Raw genomic sequence first — 24,239 nt, forward strand, 5'->3', positions numbered from 1 at the left:
GACTAACCTCTGCACCATCATTGTAAATGCACCATTGTAAATACACCCCAGTACTTTGTATCTCCCCCACCTCATTGTAGATTGCAAGCTCCCAAGAGCAGGGTCATTTTCTTTTGATTTAATTATTGTATTATTGTTAACAATGTTATTGTTACTTAGGACTGTTGTGTTTGAAAATGTTAAACTGGAAATATGTTTGCGCTATATAAATAACGATTATTAGTATTATTAGAACACAAAAAGTGGGATGGTAATGTTAATTATGGCGTCATCACCTCTCACCATCTTGGTGGATTCCTTAAAGTTTGGGAGGATGGTACATATGTCTTACATCCATGTCCACTCCTGAGATCTTATGTGTAAAGTCTAAACTTAATACAGATGGGCTTGTTGATTCTGGTAGTCAACAACTGCCCCCTTCTGCTCACAAATCCTTTCCCACATGTGCAGTGAAGAGTTCCAACCCGTGGGCACATCACACACCAGTCTGTGAGCCGGAAGCTGCAAACGCTGCTGAAGCACGGTAAGGGCGGATGAAGCTGTAGCTGACTTTCTAAAATGAGCACGCAAGGCAGCGTACTTTTAGAAGCAGATCCGGCAGCTTCATTTCACTTTTGAGAAACCGCTGAACAACAAGGCTAAGCACATGGGCCAGCCATGGTTTGTGTGTGAGCTCACCTTGCCTCAGAGCCACCACCAGGTTCCGGCCATTGTCACACATGACCATGCCTGGCTGTAAGTTCAGCAGTGTCAGCCACACATCTGCCTGCTCTCAGAGCTGTCCACAGCTCTTCAGCATTTTTTGGTTTGTCACCTAAGCATATTAGCTTCAGCACAGCCTGTTGCCGCTTGGCTGAGGCAGTGCTGCAGTGCCTCCAGCTTGTGACTGATGTGTTCATTTCGGAAAAGGAGGCTGAAGAGAAGGAGAAGGTGCATGAGCAGTAGACTGGGGGCAAGCATGATTGATGTTGGGCCCGCAGTCCTCAGCGTCGGGAGGGCATGTTCCATCGCAATGTCCAACTGAGTCCCCGCTTCCAGTGTGTCGTCAGCGAGATATACTGTCCCTGCCCACAGGCACTAGTCCACGTGTCTGTGGTTAGGTGAACTTTCCCAGTAACAGCATGGTTAAGGGCCCAGGTAATGTAGTGGGACACGTGCTTGTATAATGCCATGATGGCACACAGGGAGAAATAGTGGCGGCTGGGGACAAAGTCCTTTTTTTAGATGGATGCCAAAATCAGGTTGGAGAAAGCTTCCGTCTCCATGAGGCTAAAAGGCAACATTCTGAGCGCAGGCAGACGAGACATGTGTGCATTTATTATGTTCTTTGGGGTGTTGACTGGATATTTCCGCTTGCGTTCCAAGGACTGGGGACAAGGATGTGGACATACTTGTTGATGGTGCTATTTGAGTTTATGTGCAACAACAGATGCAGGGCAGGAGGCATCTTCGCATGCATCATGGACAGGGGATTTGCTTGCACACACGACAGTGGAAGAAACAGTGATATCACCCACAGACACTGTTCCTGGACCCTAGTGTTTTCCGCTCACAAAGTCGGGTGCTTTGCTGCCATGTGCCTGATCATGCTGGTGGTGGACAGGCTGGCATTTTCGCTACCCCTGCTGATGCTGGCATGACTGGTGGTGCAAAAGACCTGTTTGAGGTTATCAGCAAAGTCTTTAAAAAACCACCAGACTCGGGAACACCTAACAGTTGCACTGGCAACTTCCGTCGTGTTGGTGTTACAGGGACATTCAGAGTCTCCCTCTCCCACACCACCTTCTCACCTTGCCCCATGTTTCGGGGTTCCCCAAGGCTCAGTTCTAGGACCCCTACTCTTCTCCATCTCCACCTTCGGCCTGGGACAGCTCATAGAATCCCACGGTTTGCAAAATCATCTCTTTGCCGATGAGACGCAGATCTACCTCTCTGGACCTGACATCACCTCCTTACTGACCAAAATCACACAATGTCTGTCTGCTATTTCCTCCTTATTTTCTGCTCGCTTTCTAAAAGTGAACATGGACAAAACAGAATTCATCATCTTTCAACCATCTCACTGTACCCCTCCACCAGAACTAACCATCAATGTTAATGGCTGATCACTTTCCCCAGTCCCGCATGATCAGTGCCTCGGTGTGATCTTCGACTCTGCCCTCTCTTTCAAGCCACATATCCAAGCCCTTGCCTCCTCCTGTGACTCCAACTCAAAAACATTTCCTGGATCCTTGCATTCCTTGACCAAGAAACAGCACAAACAATTTTGCATGCACCCATAATCTCCCGCCTCGACTATTGCAACCTTCTACTCTCTGGCCTCCCCTATAGCACTCTTACACCAATCCAATCTATCCTAAACTATGCTGCCTGACTAATCCACCTGTCTCCATGTTATTCCCCAGCCTCTCTTCTATAAACCCTAAAAATATGACATACAAAGCCATCCACAACCTGTCTCCTCCATAAATCTGTGACATAGTCTCCCTGGACTTGCCTACATGCAATCTTCGATCCTTTCAACATCTTCTTTACTCCCCTCTTATCTCTTCTTCCCACAACCGCATACAAGACTTCACCCGTTCTTCACCCATACTCTGTAACTCTCTACCCCAACACATCAGACTAATGCCTACCATGGAGACTTAAAAAACGAACCTGAAGAACAACCTCTTCCGACAAGCCTACAACCTGCAGTGATTCTCAGTCTCCTGATTCGCATAACCAGCTCTACCCTCTCCTAGTGTATCCACACCCATCCGCTGTAGACTGGGAGCCCTCACAGGAAGGGTCCTCTCTCCTTCTGTACTTGCGAGTGCCTTGTATTGGTCATGTTTAGTGTACTTGTCTATGTCTGCCCCTTTTTCACATGTAAAGCGCCATGGAATAAATGGCGCTATAAAAATGACTAATAATAATATCATCCACCATCTCGTCTTCTACTTCCATACTCTGGTCCTCCTCCTGACTTTCTGGCAATTGTGTCTCATCATCATCCACCTTATAGGACATGTTTCCACTGTCACCTTCGTGTGACCGTGGCTGCTCAAATATTTGGGCAGCACTACATGCGATATTATCTTGCCCCACTTCAAGTGTACGGTACGAGAGGCCTGAATCTATAAATCGTAAATTGAACAGCTCTTGGGAGTGTCCAAGTATGGGATCAGTTGTCTACTGGCAATCAGCATGGTGGGAGGAAGGAGGATCAGGGTGAGGAATATACGGTCCAGACTCATGGCTACTCAGACTTGACCGTGTGGAAGACAAGGTGCTGGTGGTGGTGGCAAAGCGACTTGAAGCATTATCCAACCAACAACTTATGACACTGCTGTGGGTTCAATACGTGGTGTGCAGATGCGTTCCCCTAGTAATTGGGACAGGAAAGTTGAGCGACAAAAATGTGGGTGTTTGGTGTGGCCCAATTTCAGCTTGCCAACAGCCTCAGCCTCTGCATGCACCATCACCATCATGTCCACTTCCCCGCCCCTTGCCACACGCCTTGCCCCTTTTGAATGTACTACATTATTTTCCACTTTCACTTCAAATGGCTGAATTTTGAGCGAACTTATATGTTATCCGTGTGTGTGAAACCCACAGTTTAAAATATCTGGCCTGTAGGTAAAAAAAAAAAAAAAAGTTTTCATCAAACTGGTGTCATTAACTTTTCAAGAGACATGAAAAACAGTTCAATGGAGGACTCAAATGCCACAATTTATAGCACACAGATAGATGAGGCATCTGACGGAGACAGGACACTTTCAAATATCTTGGCTGTATTTTGTTATTTTTGGGCCAGAAAAATTGTGTGAATAACTAGGCTAAGACACAACCCAAAAAAATTGATGGAGGCCTGATACCTTATGCTTATTAAAACTGAGATGGGTCACCTGATAAGGCCTGGGAGGAGAAGATTAACCTTTTTTGTGCTGCCTGTCAGAAGGTCCCACAATGTATTTAAAATGCCCAGTCCACATAAAAATGGAGAGCATTTATATGAAAACGCACAATATATACGGTATCCCATAGAAATGGCTTCTTAGTGGGATACAACATTTCCTCCACATCTCTTCAGATACCACCACTAGAACACCAGGGTTAACATGTTCCATGATGCAAATGCCAGATTATTGTTTGAAAAGGGATGTTTGTGGTCTCAGTAGAGTTCACCTATCATTTCTTGTGGTTTCCCCCCTCCCAATGAGGAGTACAAATAAATATCAATTAAAAAAATTATAAGGTTGTACAGAAAGAGCAAATAGATAGTTGTGGTATGGCACTTCACCTTCTCAACAGTAGAGTACCTTTTGTTTACTTACCAGCATTAAATTTTTATGTAATGCTGGTAATTAAACACATTTTTACATGCAGATGAAGTTGATAGAAAATCACAATCTATGTCCTCCCAGCATTCCTCTGTACACATCTCAGTATTTTGATCACTATTAGCATTATCTATTTTCCTTTAACCCCTTTCTGCCATATGACGTACTATCCCATCCATGTGCCCTGGGACTTAATTCCCAAGGACGGGATAGTACATCATAGTGATCAGCGGCGCCCCCGGGGGGAGCGCGGCTGATTGCAGCCGGGTGTCAGCTGATTATCACAGCTGACACCCGGCACTATGTGTCAGGGGCAGTCACGGACCGCCCCCAACACATTAACCCCTGGCACACTGCGATCAAACATGCACACAGGGAGGGGGCTCCCTCAGTGCTTCCCTGTGACCCCCGGAGTGACGCGATGTGTTGCGCTGCTCCGAGGGTCCTCCTTGCAGGCCCCGTGATCCAATATGGCCGCGGGGGCCTGCAGGGAGCAGGCTTCCTCAATGCGGAAGCCTTCTGCAGCGCCTGTCAGATCGCCAATCTGACAGAGTGCTGTCTAAACTGTCAGATCGGCGATCTGACATCTTATAGTGATGTCCACCCCTGGGACAATGTAATAAAGTTAAAAGTGTAAAAATAACATTAAAAAATCGCTAAATAAATTAAAAAAAATATTCCCCAATAAATTCATTTTTTTGGAAATAAAAAAAACCCAAAACAATAAAAGTACACATATTTAGTATCGCCGCGTCCGTAACGACCCGCCCTATAAAACTGTCCCACTAGTTAACCCCTTAAAAAAATAAAAAATGAAGTAAAAAAACAATTCTTTATCATCATACCGCCGAACAAAAAGTGGAGTAACGCGCGATCAAAAAGACGAATATAAATAATAATCATAGTACTGCTGAAAACGTCATCTTGTCCTGCAAAAAACGAGCCGCCATACAGCGTCATCAGCAAAAAAATAAAAAGTTATAACTCGCAGAATAAAGCGATGCAAAAATAATTTGTCATGATCCATGCTGGATTGTGACAGATAAAAGCACATGTAACCTTTTTTTTAACTTTTAGCTGTTTGCTTAAAGTTAGTTTTGCCCCCGGTGGCCATTAGGGTCATTACACAGTGGTGTCTTTAGTTCTAGTTTTGCCCCCAGTTGTGGCTAGTATTATTACATGGGAATCACTAGCTGGTGTGATTGCTCTGGCTCTTGCCCTTAAAGGAGTCAGGTGGTCTCACTCACTGTTAGTGATATTGGTCATTTCCAACCATCCTTGGTGGAGGAAGGAGCTAGAGAAGAGTTCCTTGCAGCTCAGTCAGAGTCCTGGTGTGGAAGGAGCAACAGTGAGGAGTTCCTTGCAGCTCTGACAAAGCATTGGTGAAGTAGCAGCTATTCAGGAGGAAAGCTACACTCAGGTGCTGGACTCTTGCTGGGAGCAATAGCAACAGAGCAAAGCTAAGTGGTTTTTCCCTGTTTGTAACTTTCCTTATGTGTGTTTTAGTGCAGTGGTGGGATTAGTTTCTGCACCGTCCAATTCATTAGAAAGGGATAGGTGCAGGGTGAGCTAGGGTCTTTAGGTATCCTGCTCGTCGCCAGGTGCGGAACCTGCCTAGGGACCATCAGGAGTGTAGAGACACTGACTCAGGGGAGTGCAGGAGGTCTCCACATCTCCGTTCCCTATTGCAGGGCCCTCCATTGTATCGGTTTCCCTGGTGTTTCCCTTAACTCTGTAAATTCGCCCTGCTGGAGGTGGTGTATCCAGATACATGTGTAACTATTGAAATGCGCCTGCTGGAGGCGGTGTATCCGGCTGCACGTTACATTGTTTAAATTCGCCCAGCTGGAGGCGGTGTATCCAGGGTCATGGGTGTCATAGAAATTCGCCTTGCTGGAGGTGGTGTATCCAGTCACCCATGTCATCACATAATTATTTTTTATATAAAATAGTTTTCATTGCATAAAAGCGCCAAAACATAAAAAAAGACATAAATGATGTATCGCTGTAATCGTACTGACCCAAAGAATAAAACCACATTATCAATTTTACCACACGCAGAACGGTGTAAATGCACCCCCCCAAAAGAAATTCTTGAAATGCTGGTTTTTGCTCATTCTGCCTCCCAAAAATTGGAATAAAAAGCGATCAAAAAATGTCACGTGCCTGAAAATGGTACCAATAAAAACGTCAACTTGTCCCGCAAAAAATAAGACCTCACATGACTCGGTGGGTCAAAATATGGAGAAATTATAACTCTCAAAATGTGATGCAAAAACTATTTTTACAATATAAAGCGTCTTTTAGCGTACGACAGCTGCCAAACATAAAACCTGCCATAAATAGTAAATCAAACCTCCCTTTATCACCCCCTTAGTTATGGAAAAATAATAAAATAAAAAATGTATTTATTTCCATTTTCCCATTAGGGCTAGGGTTAGGAATAGGGCTGAGATTAGTGTTAGGGGTGTGTTGGGGTTATGGTTGGAGTTAGAATTAGGGGTTTCCACTGTTTTGGCACATCAGGGGGTTTCTAAACGCGACATGGCGTCCAATCTCAATTCCAGCCAAAAAAGTCAAATGGCGCTACTTCCCTTCCGAGCTCTGCCATGCGCCCAAATAGTCATTTACACCCACATATGGGGTATCAGCGTACTCAGGACAAATTGCACAATAACTTTTGGCATCCTGTTACCTTTGGGAAAATAAAAATTGGGGGTGAAAAGATCATTTTTGTGGAAAAAATTATTTTTTAATTGTATAGCTGTATGTTATAAACTTCTGTGAAGCCCTTGGGGGTTCAAAGTTCTCACCACATGTCTAGATAAGTTACTTGGGGGGTCTAGTTTGCAAAATGGGGTCACTTATGGGGGGTTTCCACTGTTTAGGCACATCAGGGGCTCTCCAAACGTGACATGGCGTCCGATCTGAATTCCAGCCAATTTTGCACTGAAAAAGTCAAACGGCGCTCCTTCCCTTCTGAGCTCTGCCATGCACCGAAACAGTGGTTCTCCCCACATATCAGGTATCAGCGTACTCAGAACAAATTGCACAATAACTTTTGCAGTCCAATTTCTCCTGTTACCCTTGGTAAAATAAAAAAAATTGGACCTGAAGTAATTTTGTGAAAAAAAGTTAAATGTTCATTTTTTTTTTAAACATTCAAAAAATTCCTGTGAAGCACCTGAAGGGTTAATAAACTTCTTGAATGTGGTTTTGAGCACCTTGAGGGGTGCAGTATTCAGAATTGTGTCACTTTTGGGTATTTTCTATCATATAGACCCCTCAAAGTGATTTTAAATGTGATGTGGTCCGTAAAAATAAAATGGTGTTGCAAAAATGAGAAATCGCTTGTCAACTTTTAACCCTTATAACTTCCTAACAAAAAAAAAATTTTGGTTCCAAAATTGTGCTGATGTAAAGTATACATGAGGGAAATGTTATTTATTAAGTTTTTTGTGTGCCATATGTATGTGATTTAGGGGCATAAAAATTCAAAGTTGGAAAATTACGAAATTTTCAAAATTTTTGCCAAATTTCCATTTTTTCACAAATAAACGCAAGCCATATCAATGAAATTTTACAACTAACATGAAGTACAATATGTCCCGAGAAAACAATGTCAGAATCACCAGGATCCATGGAAGCGTTCCAGAGTTATGACCTCATAATTGGAAAGTGGCCAGAATTGTAAAAATTGGCCCGGTCATGAACGTGCAAACCATCCTTGGGGGTAAAGGGGTTAACATTTCCCTGTCTTAAGATCACAGATATCACAACATTCTTCAGTCGCAGGGCAACAAGTATGGCCTACGATAGAACAGTTCTGGATGACATTTTTACAGTGTGAAATATTAATTAGTCCTAAAAAATTTATTTCTCTAGAACACAGTCAGTGGGCACTTATTAATTCCCCCCCTCCCATTTAGTGGAATATGAAGGTCTTGAGATCCATTTGTAGGAATCCATATATTAAAGATACCAAACAACAGATATCTTTAAAGTTTAAACAGATTATTGAAGACATTTAAAAAAGTTATTCAACATTTATGTAGCCTTCCTTGACAGAACAGTAGAACCATAATTGTGCTTGTAATGTTAAGTGAGAGTTGTCTTCTGGAACACTCTAGAATCTTCCCTTTCTCTACACACAGATGATAAATCTGCTTGTCACAGCTGAAACTACCCCCCTTCCTCAGCCACAGCTCTGTGTCTGCATCTGAAATAGGACACCGGACACTTCCTCTGCAAGCGGATTCTTCTCTCTCCCCTTCCCCCCTGCAAGGAATGTTGATTAGCTAAGTGAAAGGATTTCTTTTGTTTGAAGCCATGAGGCCAATCCAGCTATGGGAAATATTAAAAGGAGTCATATCGCAAGAACCATATGCGACAGAGATATAAAAACCACATCCCTGCGTAGGGCACGAAACTGACGTTCTGATCCCTAATTTTCACGGTTCTAGCACCCCCAGAAATTGAGATATGGATTACTCCCAAATGGTGTAACAGAACTACTGCATGTTTGGTTTTTAATTATTGTATTCAATAAATGGGGAAAAATGATATCATGTACGTGTTTATGCAAGTTACCCGCGGCGAGATATAATCATTAGAAGTTTTTAGTTAGATTGCAACTTAGCGAAACGAGGGCGGACCCTCTCCAGACTGCCCCTTTTGTGATGTCACACAGCAGAGGCCATAAGGCATTCCCTTGAACAAACCAGGCAGTTCTGCCTGAGACTTCATGCCTAGAGGTTCGCAGATGAGCGGGGATGTATGGCTGGCTGCCCCTCCCTCCGGCCACATGGCTTGCCTAAAGACCATTAAGCAACTGTAAGTGTTGATCTATGTTAATCCCGTTATTTTATATTTGCAATGTACATATCTGATGTCTCAACTTTGTAAAATCGTTTTGTCTTTGTAATCACTGCCCCACTTTGGGGAATGAATTGTAAACTTATTAGTATGTCTTCATGCTCTAAGAAACGAACTTAAGCACCTTTAAGATAATTACACTACTGATTGGGTTGGCTTCGAACCCCTCTATTAAGTCTATAACTTAAGCAGAGAAATCTGGAGCTGGTGGCAGCGTGGTGTGTTTTAGTTGGTTGGGCTAGTTGGCAGTGACGGAAGGGTCTTATACGCTGATTGGGTGGCTGAGGCCAGAGCATTGATAATTCCCTCACTGCAGCGGCCTGATCGCCCGTGCACAACAAGCAGCCCATCCGGTGACTAAATAAACTAGGTGAAGTTCCCTGACTGACCTTAGGATAAGGGGGCGCCGGAGAGCTTAGAGTTCCAAAGTGGAACTGAGAAAGTGGGATATACATAAATCCCCGCAGTTCGTGGAAGGTTGTTAGCAGTGGTGGGGCATCCAAAATAATCCCCCTGTGATAAATTGTTAGGGCAAGACTAGCTTGCTGTATTTTTGTCACATGGTGCCAGTAGTGGGATAACTAAGATAAGCCCCCACTGTGCCTGTGATAGCCGTGTGTCGGCAGTGTGTCGCATCCCTCCGTCAGTGAGATATTGGTGTCGGCGGGTGGGATTGTGATAGTGCTGTATCACAATACTAGACCAAGGGGAAAACAGAAATTCTTGATGCAATAACGCAACTGCCCCACAACAAAGGTGAACTGTACTACAATACTACAATGCTGTGAACAGGATAAATTGTCCAATGTCTGATGCCAGACTCCTTCAAACACCAACTACCTGCTGGTGTTCATCACCAGCATTAAACAAAAAACTAAAATATTTTTTTTAAATTATTTTTAAAGGAGTCCCTGAGCCCATATGTGAATTGTGAATCTCTGTTATTACAGTCTCCAAGTTGTGTTTGTGTCATCAGAGCTTAATCTTAAATGCAGGTGGTTGGATGATTGCTGATGACCCTGATAATTTAAAGTGTGCTTTTAATACAGTATCAGAATCAACTTCAGCTGGAGGATTTTAAGCAACACTGGAGGAGGAGTTTGTGTTTCTTCGACATTAACATTCCTTCTTTGATGGGGTGTCACTTAATCTTAGAAGTATGGGCTGTTCTGATGTTATCACACTGCCGTTCAAAGGAAGATTGGATTTCATTAGTTGTCCATCTAGATATCTGTTGTATTTTTTGTAGGCACCAAAAGCATCTTCCTTTCTTACAAACACAACCTCTGCAACTCTGGAACTCAACAAGCAGGTGCGCTTCAAGGCAAAGTATGCACAGAAAAGCTCCACGCTATTTTCCTCGGTGACTCTTGGATGCAAATTAGTAACGGTCATTTTTGTGACTTCTAAAGAGCTAAAGACAGACTCTTTATGAGTGGGCCCTACTGATGAACTGGCCTCCTTTGTGACAAGTGTCTGTGACTCGTTGGTTAGAGCCTTTGTGAGCAATAAAGGTGGCGATTGGCGAAGTGTCATGCTGAGTAGACATGGGAGCTGTGTATTCATCATTCTGAGACACTTTAGTAAGAGGTAAAGTTTGCCCAAGAGAAAATTAATTTCCAGACAATCATGGCCTTTTTTGAACATTGCTTGCAGCTGTGGTCTTCATCTTTTTGGTGGGGTTGTGTTAAAGTTCCCAGTTGTCATCAATACCATAATCGTCCATATCTTGTAAAGGGATAATCAGCTGTTTCCCAGGTTCGTGGTTAACTACATTTATTGGCATTCCTTTAACAGTGTTCGTTACACTGAAACAAATATTTATCGGTTGTGACATTTGGATATTATTGGTAATATGTATGGGTGAAGATGAAAAACCTTGTGCCACGGGTTTGTTGATAATAACGGCCGGTGCACTCCTCTTTAAACTTAGTTTTTCACAAGCATCCATCAGTTTGTTTGGTTTTCCTCCATCCCTGATCTTCTTTGTATAATTCAGCATCTCACGAGCATGTTGCACTTTGCCCTTTATATGGAAACATGCATCTTTGGCAACATATTTCTTAATGGCATCTTTATACAGAGCTTCAGATGCGCATCTGTTACACAGATCTTCTGACAGGCATGAAACGCATTCTGGTAATTGGTGGAGAGTGGCTAAACAACTAATCCAGGTTGTATCCTGGATCTCATACCGCCCATAGCCACCGCTGTTATTAATCCTGTACGTTCCCATTGCTGCTGTCACCATGCCCCTTTTCCTGATCACCTCATCCAATGACTCATTCGCCATATTTTTTGTTAAAAACCTGCACCTTCCCAGCAGCTACTGTAGAAAACCATGTTACTGTTTTCCAGAGTGTTTATGATGCCCGTAAAAAAAGTTTACACACTATGTTGATGTGTACCCCCCAGGGGGAAATGTTTGTCAGCATATACACTTAGTAATAATGGGAACTTTCGTTTCATGTGGCCATCCAGTATGTGGGTTCAAAGGTTATTGTGGTACGTGTGAATTTGGTGCTGGGCATGCCTTGCATTCAATGCATAGGCTAACAGTATGGCAGGACCAAAAGAATAATGTGAACTTGGTTTTCCTGTGGCCATCCAGTACGTGGGTTCAAAGGCTTATTGGGGTGCTTGTGAATTTGGTGCAGAGCAGGCCTTGCATTCAATGCATAGGCTAATAGTATGGCAGTACCTGTAAGGATTCCGGACTTTCCTATGTGTCTGTTCACCCTGATCCAAGATGGAGTTTTGGATCTCACCCTGTCATGGAACTTCCTGTCCGTCCTGATTATTTAAGTCCAGGTCTTGTGCTCTCCTGTTCCTGAGTATTGTGTTGCTGTCTTGCTCCTGAGCTCCTGCCCATCTGCTAGTGGACTCTCTGCTACGGCTGCTGCTCGTTACTCGGTGCTTTGCCTCTCTGCGCTTTGCTGCCTGCTGCCCTGCTGTTCTCAACTGCAGTCTGGACTTTTGATGTGGAGCTGATCACCCTTGGAACCTCTGTGGCTAGACTTTCAGCCCTTTAGGCCTGTTTCACACTTCCGTTTTTTCAAATCCGTCAAAATCCGTTGTTTTCCGTAAAAAAACGGATCCGCCATTTTTTGCAGGATCCGTTTTTTTTGTCCCATAGACTTCCATTACGGTTACCGCGGATCCGTCAAAAAAACGGATCCGTTTTTAAAAAAACGGATCCGTTTGCATCAGTTTCCGTCAAAAAAACGGAAACGGATCCGTTTGGCGGACACAAAAACGGAAGTGTGAAACAGGCCTTAGGTACACATAGCGACCGTCTCCTGTTTTTGCCACTCCTGTATCACGCTGGACTTCTATGTTTGAGTACCATGTGCATTTCACCCTTATGTTTGCTGGACTATTACACCCTAGTGCTGTGTGCGTGTTGATTCATTACATCATGAGACTGCATCATTAATACGATGTACTTATTCATACATCTGCTGCTGGACTCCTGCGTTCGGTGCCTTGTGCGCACTTGCGAATTAATACAGTTGGACTGGTTCTTGCTAGCCGTCTTACCCCGCTCTTCAGTCACTTAGGACATTTCCATATTGTGCTGAGTATTCATTACAATTGTACAGTAGAAAGTATACTGCCAGTTTTGCTTTACCTGTAATATTCCATATTGTGCTGTGTTTCTGTTAGAGTTGCAGGAAGTACTCTGTCTAGTTTTGTCACTCTTGTGAAATACACGGTACTTATTTGCAGCAACTTTGGTCTCTGTCTCCTATTGTCCCTCGCAATCGGATTCCGTAGTACCCATATAATTATTACAATACCAAAAGTATAATGTAAACTTGGTTTTCCTGTGGTCATCCAGTATGTCGTTTCAAAGGGATATTGGAGTGCGTGTAACTTTGTGCCAAGGCGGGCCTTGCATTCAATGCATAGGCTAACATTATGGAAGAACCAAATGAATAATGTGAACTTGGTTTTCCTGTGGCCATCCAGTACGTCGTTTCAAAGGCTTATTGGGGTGCGTGTAACTTTGATGCAGGGCAGGTCTTGCATTCAATGCATAGGCTAACAGTATGGCAGTAGCAAAAGAACAATGTGAGCTTGGTTTTCAGGGGCCATCCTGTACGTAGGTTCAAAGGCTTATTGGGGTGCATGTGACTTTGTGGCAGGGCGGGCCTTGCATTCAATGCATAGGCTAACAGTATGGCAGTACCAAATGAAAAATAATGGGAACTTTTGTTTCATGTGGCCATCCAGAATGTCTTTTCTAAGGGCTATTGTGGTGCGTGTAACTTTGGGGCAAGGCAGCCCTTGCATTCAATGCATAGGCAAACACTATGGGAGACCCACTTTCTCATAATGGGAACATTTTTTCAGGAGGCCCTCCTGTACTTCTCGTGAAAGGTGTATTGGGGTGCGTCCTAATTTTTGGCAGCCCAGCCACTCAATGCATAGGCAATAGCAGTATAGGAGACCCACTGTTTAATAATGGCCCTTTAAGAATAGTAATGCAGACTGATACCCGAATAAAAATAGGCTTTGTGACTTTGAGTCACTCCTTCATAAATAAAACAAGATGTGTCACACACCACACGGTCAGCTAAGGTTGTTAAATGCTGCAATGACATTTCCCAGTAAATGCATTTGTATTGGTTGAAAGCAATGGTAACATTGAAAAATGCATCAAAAACGCTACTGTGAACATAGTCAAAGTGGTGGAGGAACTTTTTTTGGGGGGTTATTTTTTTGCCTTACATACAAATTATTACCCTGGAAAGGATGTCCCTTAACATATTTCCCTGTAAAAATATATTTTGTTTTCATTTTTATATGTTTTACTGTGTGCCTATAAAAGTTGCGTCACACTTGACAACATTGGTCACAGCAGTGACCTAGGAGTCAGAAATGCTTCCAGGGCCCTTCCCCATGATGTTCCCATGTCGTTTGTGCACTGTTTCCATACATTTCCGACGTTTTGATACCCTAGAAAGACCTCCAGGGGGATCGCGGCAAAAAAGCTTGGATTTCCTATAGACTAACATTGGGCTCGTTGCTCGGGTCGAGTACCCCAGTATTCCAATTTGCTCGACCCAAGCAACGTGCACCTGAGTATTTTAGTGCTCGCTCATCACTAGCTGCTACTCAGTTAAAAACAGTCAAAAATGCCTCCATATTATTCCCTGGGATCATCTGTTGCATGGCTCGTTTTACCGCTTTCTGGATGTACGAGTCATCACTTTGACTTGGGGAAGGGGCTGCCATGAATGGCCTCTGCGAGGAGTTCAATCTGCCGCTTAAGCACCTTCTGTTGCTGTCGCTACTGCTGCTGCTGTGGGAGCTGCTGTACCAATGGTTTATTTCATTCCTGTTGCGCCAGCTGCTGCTGTTGCTTTACTTTCTGCTGCTGTAGATGTACCTCTACCAGGTGCTTGATAAGGTCCTCCATGCTGTCTGTCATTGTTTCCTGGCTTATGGCTGTATTTACTCAGCACATGCGGTATGTCCGCAGAACCTACACGTGTTCCTTGGGCATTGCCCACATTTGAAACACCAACTAAGGTAGATTGGCTCACTCGGCTGCATATGGAGGAAGACTCAGGAACGCTGTGTATTTAAGTCTATGTGCACACGTGCGGAATTCCCGTGGATTTTATGCATTTTTGCCGTGTTTTTTCGCTGTGAAAACGCATAAAATAAGTAACCCATTGTATCCAATGGCATGTCGCACATGCTGTGCTAATGCTGCGTATTTTTCTGCGGCAGATTCGCATCGCTGAAAATACGAGGCATGCCCATTCTATTTGCGGAATCGTGGGAATTCCGCACACATAGGAATGCATTGTCCCGCTTACTTTCTTTATGTGGCTAAGCCAACCATGCGCAAAATAAGTGGAAAATGTGCGGATGGTACCAACCATCTGGAGGAGAGGAGACTGTCCTCCAGACCCTGGGTACCATATCCCTGTAAAAAAAATAGAATGAAAATAAAAAATCGTGATATTCTCACTTTCCGGTGCCCCCCGCAGCTTCCCCAGGCCTCAGCGATGCTCCTGGCAAGTCCCGTTCCCAGTGAGATGCTATGCGACAATGACCTGTGATGACGTAGCGGTCTCACGAGATGCTACGTCATCTGGGGTCTTTGTCGCAAGGCATCGCTGGGAACTAGACTTGCTGGGAGCATCGCTGAGGCCTGGGGACTCTGCGGGGGACATCGGAAGGTGAGAATATCACGATTTTTTATTTTTTTTAATTATTTAACATTATATCTTTTACTACTGATGCTGCATAGACAGCCTCAATAGTAAAAAGTTGGTCACACTTGTCAAATACTATGTTTGACGAGTGAGACCAACCTGTCAATCAGTTTTCCAAGCGATGCTGCTGATCGCTTGGAAAATGCTAGCATTCTGCAAGCTAATTACCATTCTGGTCGCTCTTTTCTGTACTTGCTCCAGTTTGTTGATGTCTTTTTTAAAATGTGGCACCCAAAACTGGACACAGTATTCCAGATGAAGTCTGACCAGAGAGGAGTAGAGGGCAATAATGACTTCATGTGAACTAGACTGTATGCTTCTGTTAATACATCCTAGAATTGCATTTGTCTTTTTTGCTGCTGCATCACACTGTTGACTCATATTCAGTCTGTGATCTATTAGTATACCCTTTTTCACATGTGCTGCTGCTTAGCCCTATTCCTCCCATTCTGTATATGCTTTTTTCATTTTTATTGCCCAGATGTAGTACTTTGCATTTTTCCCTGTTAAAAACCATTCTGTTAGTTGCTGCCCACTGCTCCAGTTTATTTATATATTTTTGAATCCTCTCTCTCTTCTCTAGTATTAGCTATCCCTCCAAGCTTTGTGTCATCAGCAAATTTAATCAGTTTACCCTCAATTTCGTCATCAAAATCGTTGATAAAGATGTTGAACAATACAGGGCCCAGAACAGAGCCCTGTGGTACCCCACTTGAGACATTCATCCAACTGGATGTTCAGCCATTTACAACCACTCTTTGGGTCCGATCACTAAGCCAGTTATGAATCCACCTAACAGTTGCCTTGTCCATTTCATACTTAGCCATTTTTTCAATAAGGATTGTGTGAGACACTTTGTCAAATGCTTTGCTGAAGTCAAGATATACTATATCTACAGCATTTCCCTGATCCACCCAATCAGTGATTCTGTCATAGAAGGAAATTAAGTTAGGTACTTACATACATGTTGTTTAATAATTTGTTCAAAGATCTTTTCTGGTATAGAAGTCAGACTCACTGGCTTATAGTTGCCTGGGTCCACCTTCTTCCCCTTTATGAAGATAGGAACAACATTTGCTCTTCTTCAGTCTTCTGGGACTTCTCCTGTTCTCCAAGAATTTTCAAAGATTATAGAGAGGGGTTCAAAAATTTCTTCTGCTATCGCCTTCAGTACTCTGGGGTGTAATTCATCTGGACCTGGAGACTTGAATTCATTTAGGTTAGCTAAGTGTTTCCTCACTATATTTCTATTTATAGATATCCTGGATTCTTCTATTCCCTTAATAGGACAGTGAAGAACAGTTGATGTTACATTTCCTTTCTGAGAGAAAACAGATGCAAAATAAGAATTTAAAAGTTTGGCCTTCTCAACATCCTGTATTACCATTTCATCATTTTCATCCTGTAAAAATCCTATAGCATCTTTGACTCTTCTTTTACTTTTGACATATCCCCAAAATCCTTTATTATTGCTTTTGACGTCTCTTGCAAGCTTCAATTCATTGTCAGCTTTAGTAATCTGATTTGTACCCTGCAGGTTCTGCAGACAGCATTATATTCTTCTTTAGATATGCCTCCCTCTTTCCATTTTATAAACATTTCTTTTTTCCTTTTTATCATGTGCTTAAGTTCTGTGTTCATCCATCCTGGTTTCCTTAAATGCTTCCTATTCACTCTTTTCGGAATTGTTAACAATTGTGCTTTGAGAATTTCATATTTTCAAGCTTTCCCATCCTTCCTGGACATTTTTGTCCTTAAGGATATCCAGCCATTGGATCCCTCCAATTCTCTTTCTGAATCCCTCAAAATCTGCCTTTCTGAAATCTAACCTTGACGTCTGAGTCTTCACAGGTTTTCCTCCTGTAGTTATCCAAAATTCTAAAATAGCATGGTCGCTACCTCCTTGGGTCCCTGCCACTTTTACCTTCTCAGCCATTTCCTCCCTGTTTATAAGGACTAGATCCCCTTGTTTTCTCCCCTACCTTTTGGAAGATAAAGTTGTCAGCAAGAGAGGATAAGAATTTCCTTGACCTGTTAGTTTTGCCTGAGAGAGATTCCCAACAAATGTCAGGATAGTTGAAATCTCCCATGACAACTATGTCATATTTTTTGGAGAACTTGGCCATTTGATGCATAAAGAGTTCATCCATATCTTCAGTTTGCACAGGCGGCCTGTAGTAAATGCCTACAATGGTGTCCTTTCCGTTGTTCTGTCCTTGTATTCTTACCCAAACAGTTTCCACAGAACTCCGCCTGACCTTGTCTTGTACTTGTCCTTGCTGCACTCCAGGAGGCAGAATATCCTGGTCCCTGTGTCTTTGTTCCTGTATCCTGTCTCGTTCCATTACCTTGTCTGAACTCAGTCCTACCTTTGTCTCTTGGTCTCCCTGTCTGTGGCTACTTTCCCTGCTGTGTTTATCCTTGTGTCCTCTCTGTCTGCTTATACCCCATACTCTTATGACTCTGCCTGTGCTCTGCACTCTTGCGGCTGCCTGCTCCATGCCTTTTCAGTTCTGCCTGCTCCATTCTCTTGTTACTCTGCTTGTGCTCCACACTTTTGTGGCTCTGCCTGCTCCGTACTTTTGTGACTCTGCCTGTGCTCCGCACTCTTGCGGCTCTGCCTGCTCCATACTCTTGCAGCTGTGCTTATGCTCTGCACTCTTGCGGATCTGCCTGCTCTGTACTCTTGTGGCTCTGCTTATGCCCTGCACTCTTGCGGCTCTGCCTGCTCTGTACTCTTGGGGATCTTCTTGTGCTCCGCACTCTTGCGGCTCTGCCTGCTCCGTACTCTTGCGGCTCTGCTTATGCTCCGCACTCCTGCGGTTCTGCCTGTGCCCTGCTTCTGCTGCTGCAGCTCCTCACCACAGCCTTGTGGTTCTTCACCTCCTGTGTGAACAGGTCTCAACCTGTTCCCTCATATACCATTCCTTCCTGTCAGGACCAGTACCTACACCTGCTGTGTGAACAAGTCTCTACCTGTTCCTTCATACATCATTCCTTTCTGCCAGTACCTGCACCTGCTGTGTGAACAGGTCTCTACCTGTTCCTTCATACACCATTCCTTCCTGCCAGTACCAGTACCTGCACCTGCTGTGTGAACAGGACCCTACCTATTCCATACATCACTCCTTCCTGTCCGTGTCCCTGTGCCTTTTGAGGTGGTCCCTGCCCCTCAGTCTCAGCCGTGCCTGCCTGCCAGTGTCTCAGCCGTGCCCGCCTGCCAGTGTCTCAGCCGTGTCCGTCTGCCAGTGTCTCAGCCATGCCCGTCTGCATGTCTCAGCCGTGCCTGCCTGCCTGTTTCTCAGTCGTGCCCACCTGCCTGTGTCTCAGCCATGCCCGACGTGCTCACCTGCCTGTCTGCTAGTCGTGCCTGTCGCCCGTACCTGTCCTAGTGTTTCGTCTCCCCAAGTGGGATCAGCAGCCACAGCCAGACACCACTCTGGAGTGGTACCTGGCAGCTGCCTGCCGCTCCAGACTGACCTCACCATCAGAGGCTCCAGTGAACACCAAGGCAGCTGTCTAAGGCCTCTTTCACACTTCAGTTTTTTGTGTCAGTTACAATCTGCCAAAAAGGCGGACAAGCGGATCCGTTCTTAACTGATGTGAACGGATGCTACAGGATCCGTTTTTTGACGGATCTGCAAAATGAGGAAATTTAAAGGAACCGCTGGCCGGGAAAGAGAGAGAGAGAGAATTTTTTTTTGTCCGGCACCCAGACAGAATTTCGGGTTAAATGAGTGTCTGGAGGATCCGCCGGCGAAAAAACGTTGCAAGCTCCGTTTGGAAATCTTTGAGGATGTTGACGGACAGCAACATTATGGCGGATCCGCACAAAAAAGGATGCAACGGACGGCAATCCATCAAGATCCGCCAATAATGAAAGTCAATGGGGAAAAAAATGGATCCGCAAAAAAAAATTGCGGATCCGTTTTTTTCAAAACCTGGCGGATTTTGACTGATTGTAAAAAACGGAAGTGTGAAAGAGGCCTTAGTCACGCCCCTTCCAGGGTAGTATGGTTTGTGGCACAGTGGGGCCACAACCCCTCGATTGCACCAACCTGCCAAGGCACCAGCGTGACAGAGACTTTTAATGGATGTGGTCCTGATGTGTAGTTTTAAAAGGCTCTTTTGAGCTGGGCATTTCTTTTCCCCTCCTTTCCCTCATTTGTAAATGTTTTCTTATGAATTTACAAGTTGGACACTTCTCTGTCATGTCCACTCGTTAATTGTAGTTTTTTTTTTATAGCATTACTGATATACATTGACTGTTACTACCTTATGTTTTGTAATTCTACTTTGCAATTTTATATTGAAAAATGTAATTAATATTCAGTTATAATAAAAGATTTATGCAGCTTGCAACTATAGTAAATAAGTCTCTGTTTTTCTCACTCTACTTGAACTTTGTACATTGTAAGTTGAAGCATCCAGATATCATTGTCTCACCTGTTCCAGTCCAGTAGAGTTGTCCATAATGTCTTCTGGCAGCATTATTATCATGCTAATGATATTATTAGTATAAGGGAGTTCTAACACCTTTGTTTTAAGTTCTTCAATGTAAGATATGTTGAATTTATTCTTTTGGAACATCATTGGCACTGGTTTAGTTTTAGTCTACAAAAAATACACACTTTATTACTTAAATTTATAAAATTTTACATTTTATATACTGTATTTTTTGATAAATTAAATATTTTTTCTAACATGCCATTTATAGGATCATCCTCTTTTTTGTAGTTGAGTACATTTGTCAAAGAAGCATATGGCTCAGGAAAGTAAGATCTTTAATAAGGAGAACTGCTCTTGGAGCATATACCTGTAACAGCGGTTTGTCAGGAGCTGAGAGGGTGGGGGAAAGAGGTGAGCAGATAACTGCTATATAAAAATCAATGGACTCAAGAGAGGTGGCTGGGATATTAAGAGGTAACTCCGCTTCTATAATGTAACTATTGTGCATACTTGGCTAGGCTCTGGTTGCCATGTTTCATGAAAAACAACTATAAGATAAAAATTCCCCTTGAATGAGAATAACAGCAGATAGAAGAAACAAGGAATTGAAGACTTGTTTATTTTTATGCTGTCTAACTAAAGAAATTTAAAAAATATGAGACCATCCTTGAATAAGCCAAGCAAACAGACTTTTCTTTCATTATTTGTTAGTACAAACAGGTGAATCTCTTGAAAATCTGATCAAAAGTATATAACATGTTCTCACCTTGCTAAGTCTAAATGATTTTTGTTCGGTGTTTTCTTCTGGAAATTTCTTCTCCCAACTTCCTTTAAAGTAAATTGCATTTACCAAGACTAGTTTTGTTAGTGAGTCAATGGAGTCCGGTGGCAAGATGTCTTTTATCTTACCTAAAAGTGTAAAGAAGATTAACAAATATAGAAAAAACATTAAAAAGTAGTTGTGACTTCACCTTAAGATAATATTTCATATGCCTCTCATTTTATTATTATTATAGACTAGTGTTTGCTCTTTGAAGATTTTGAGGAACAACAATGTTCTATGGAAGATTTATCAATGTGTTAATAAATTATTGTTAGAGATTGGCAAACCCAACAGTAAAATTCAGGGTCTATACCGAAAACCTAGTGTTCGGGCATGGACCCTAAACATGGGCTTCTCTAGGCAGCCTGAACATCGGGTGTTTCCCACGCAGTCATCTGCATGACAGTGCTAGAGACACTGGCAGTTCTGATTGGCGGTAAGATCAGTACCGCCAGTCAGAGCTGCGATTCCCATGCTGTCAGTGGACAGTTTGAGCAAGCAGCTGTGACCGATGGTAAAAATGCTATGTCCGGTCACAGGCGTCGGCTGATGAGTGACTACTACTTTTATCAGCCTATGCCTGCTGTCGCTGATAACAGTGAGAGCAGGCGCTGCTGATGGGAGTATTCATCAGCCGGTGTCTGTGCTGTAACTAAAAAAAATGATGTGGGTGTAGTTTCTATTTTTGCTAACCAGCACAGCTCAAATTGACAGCTACGGGTTGCAACCCTAAGCTGTCAGCTTTATCATGGCTGGTTATCAAGAATAGAGGTGCTGTTTTTTTAAAATTATTTAAAAAAATGGTTTGGAATCCCCGCATTTTTGACAACCAGACAAGCTAAAGAAGACAGCTGGGGGCTGGTATTCTCATACAGGTACGTGGCCATGGATTTTGCTCTCCCATCCTAAAACTATCAGCCTGCAGCTGCTCCAGAAAAGTCACATCTATTAGATGCGTCAATTCTGGCGCTTTGTCTGGCTCTTCACAAATGCCCTTGTATGGTGGCGTGGGGTTGATATCAGCTGTTTTATGGCTGCTGACATCAAGCCCACAGTGTTGTGAATGAGTCACCGAGGAGAAAAAAACAAAAAGCAAGCTAAGCCCAGAAAACCGGAGAGGTTGGTAACTGAAGATCGCCGCGCAGCAAGGAGATGACAATTTTAACCTGCTGCGCAGAGCTCCCCGATGAGTTAGGCTTCAAGGCAAGAAATAATTTACAATTATTCTTAAAATTCAAAAATTTAGACCGATCCCCAGAAAACACATCAGGAGCAGGAATCCTTGGTTCAACAGCATGTGAATGAGTGAGATAGGCGGAAATTCCCCGCACTTCAGCAGTGAGCTGCTCCACACGATCAGACAATTGCTTAATCTCCATCAAGAAGAAAAAAGAAAAAAAAAAGAATCCTCCTACGGCCCCAGAAAAAAAGAGGAGAAAATATACATATATATAAAAAAAAAAAAATTCTGACACTTTTTTTTTTTTTTACAATTCTCTCCTGCTATTGAGTACCCTAGAATCTGCGGTATGGCTGGTGATTCTGTTGTGAATGAGTCACCGAGGAGGAAAAAACAAAAAGCAAGCTAAGCCCAGAAAACCGGAGAGGTTGGTAACTAGCGGATTGCAGACCCCTGATCCTATCCACAACGACTAGCAGTAGCTGTGGAGCGTGCCTACGGTGGTCCTAGATGCCTCGTCACGGCCGGAGAACTATATAAGCCTAAAGAAAGAAAGGGAAAATCTAAACTGCCCCAGAGCAGACCCCAAAGCAATAGACAGCCCCCAACATGTATTGTCGGTGAAACAAGATGAAAACACAGACACAGGTAGAAAGATAGGCTGAGCAAACGATGGGGCCCTAGCTAACTAGAAAGGACAGGAAAGAAAAGCTGCTGTCTGCAATCACGCAAAAAACCCTGTCAAAAAGAATGTCCAACACGTCTGATAGAAAAAGGCCCTGAAGTCGCTAGACTTCAAAACACTATATCAGCACTCAGGTATATTCTGAAGACAGAACAAAAGAGATCAACTGATCAGAGACAATAATGGGGATTTAGCCCAGTCCCAGCCAGGGCTGGCTGAACACAAAAACTAAGTAAACCAGACAAAAACTCATATGAACAATAGCAGAGAAAACTTAGCTTTAAGAAGGCAGGAACCAAACTGGAAACCAGGAGACACAGTCAGGACAAATCACCAGCAAGAAACTAGGGAGTCGGCTGCCTTAAAGCCAATCAGAAACTCCTGATATCCAATCGCAGTCCTCCTCCTCAGGTGGCCGGTCTCTGCCATTTAGATCAGCTTCATTACCTCCCTTCACCAACAGAGGGAGTCCAGATAGAGAACTCACTACTCCTCTGTCAGCACTGGCAGCTCCGTAACCCTCACCAGAAGCTAGAGGCAAACCCGAAAATGAGCTCACAACAGTACCCCCCCTGAGGAGGGGTCACCAAACCCTCATCCACGCCACCGGGCCGATCAGGATGGGCCCGATGAAAAGCACGAACCAATCTATTGGCATGAATATCAGAGGCAGAGACCCAGGAATTGTCCTCCTGGCCATAACCCTTCCACTTGACCAAATACTGGAGTCTCCGTCTAGCCAGACGAGAATCCAGTATTTTCTCTACCTCATATTCCACATTACCTTCAACCAATACAGGGTCAGGAGGTGCAGCCATAGGAACTACTGGCTCAACATATCTCTTCAACAGCGACTTATGAAACACGTTATGGATCTTAAACGTTACAGGAAGAGCCAATCGAAAAGAAACCGGATTAAGAATCTCCAAAATCTTGTAAGGTCCAAAAAATCTTGGCTTGAACTTTGGAGAAGCCACCTTCATAGAGATATTCTTTGATGACAACCAAACCATATCACCCACTTTAAACCGGGGACCAATGGTCCTATGCCGGTTAGAAAACCGCTGGGCCTTTTCCTGGGAGAGAGACAACTTATCCACTACTTGGTCCCAAATCTGCTGCATTCTCTCTACCACAGTGTCAACACCTGGGCAGGCTGAAGATTCCACTTGCCCTGAAGAAAATCGGGGATGAAACCCAAAGTTACAGAAAAAGGGCGACATCAAGGTGGCAGAACTAGCTCTATTATTTAAAGCGAATTCGGCCAAGGGCAAATATGAAACCCAATCATCCTGATCAGCAGATATAAAACATCTCAAATAGAACTCCAAAGTCTGGTTTGTTCTCTCCGTCTGCCCATTGGTCTGAGGGTGAAACGCAGAGGAAAAGGACAACTGAATTCCCAGCTTGGAACAAAAGGCTTTCCAGAATCTGGAAACAAACTGAACTCCTCTGTCTGATACAATGTTCTCAGGAATCCCATGCAACCGAACCACCTGTTGTAAAAACAAGGGTACCAACTCTGAGGAAGATGGCAACTTTGGGAGTGGTACAAGATGGACCATCTTAGAGAATCTATCACAAATCACCCAGATAACAGTCATTCTCTGAGAGACAGGAAGATCCGAAATAAAATCCATTGAAATATGGGTCCATGGCCTCTTAGGCA

The 24,239-nt window shown here is 43.5% G+C and overlaps 1 protein-coding gene across 1 annotated transcript in view; it reads right to left on the reverse strand.

The window, feature by feature from the left end:
* The window catches only part of LOC141052851 (serpin B6-like), an 80,211-nt gene that overhangs the window by 12,193 nt on the left and 43,779 nt on the right, over positions 1-24,239 (reverse strand). Inside the window, exons 6-7 of the mRNA XM_073550156.1 lie at positions 20,649-20,791; positions 19,880-20,047 (exon numbers count right to left, since the gene is read on the reverse strand). Of these exons, the coding sequence (XP_073406257.1) occupies positions 19,880-20,047; positions 20,649-20,791 (311 nt within the window). The remainder of the gene's footprint in view (positions 1-19,879; positions 20,048-20,648; positions 20,792-24,239) is intronic.

This window comes from Dendrobates tinctorius, unplaced genomic scaffold (genome assembly GCF_039654945.1).
Source record: "Dendrobates tinctorius isolate UK_male_01 unplaced genomic scaffold, ASM3965494v1 ptg000163l, whole genome shotgun sequence".
NCBI classification, from domain to species: domain Eukaryota; kingdom Metazoa; phylum Chordata; class Amphibia; order Anura; family Dendrobatidae; genus Dendrobates; species Dendrobates tinctorius.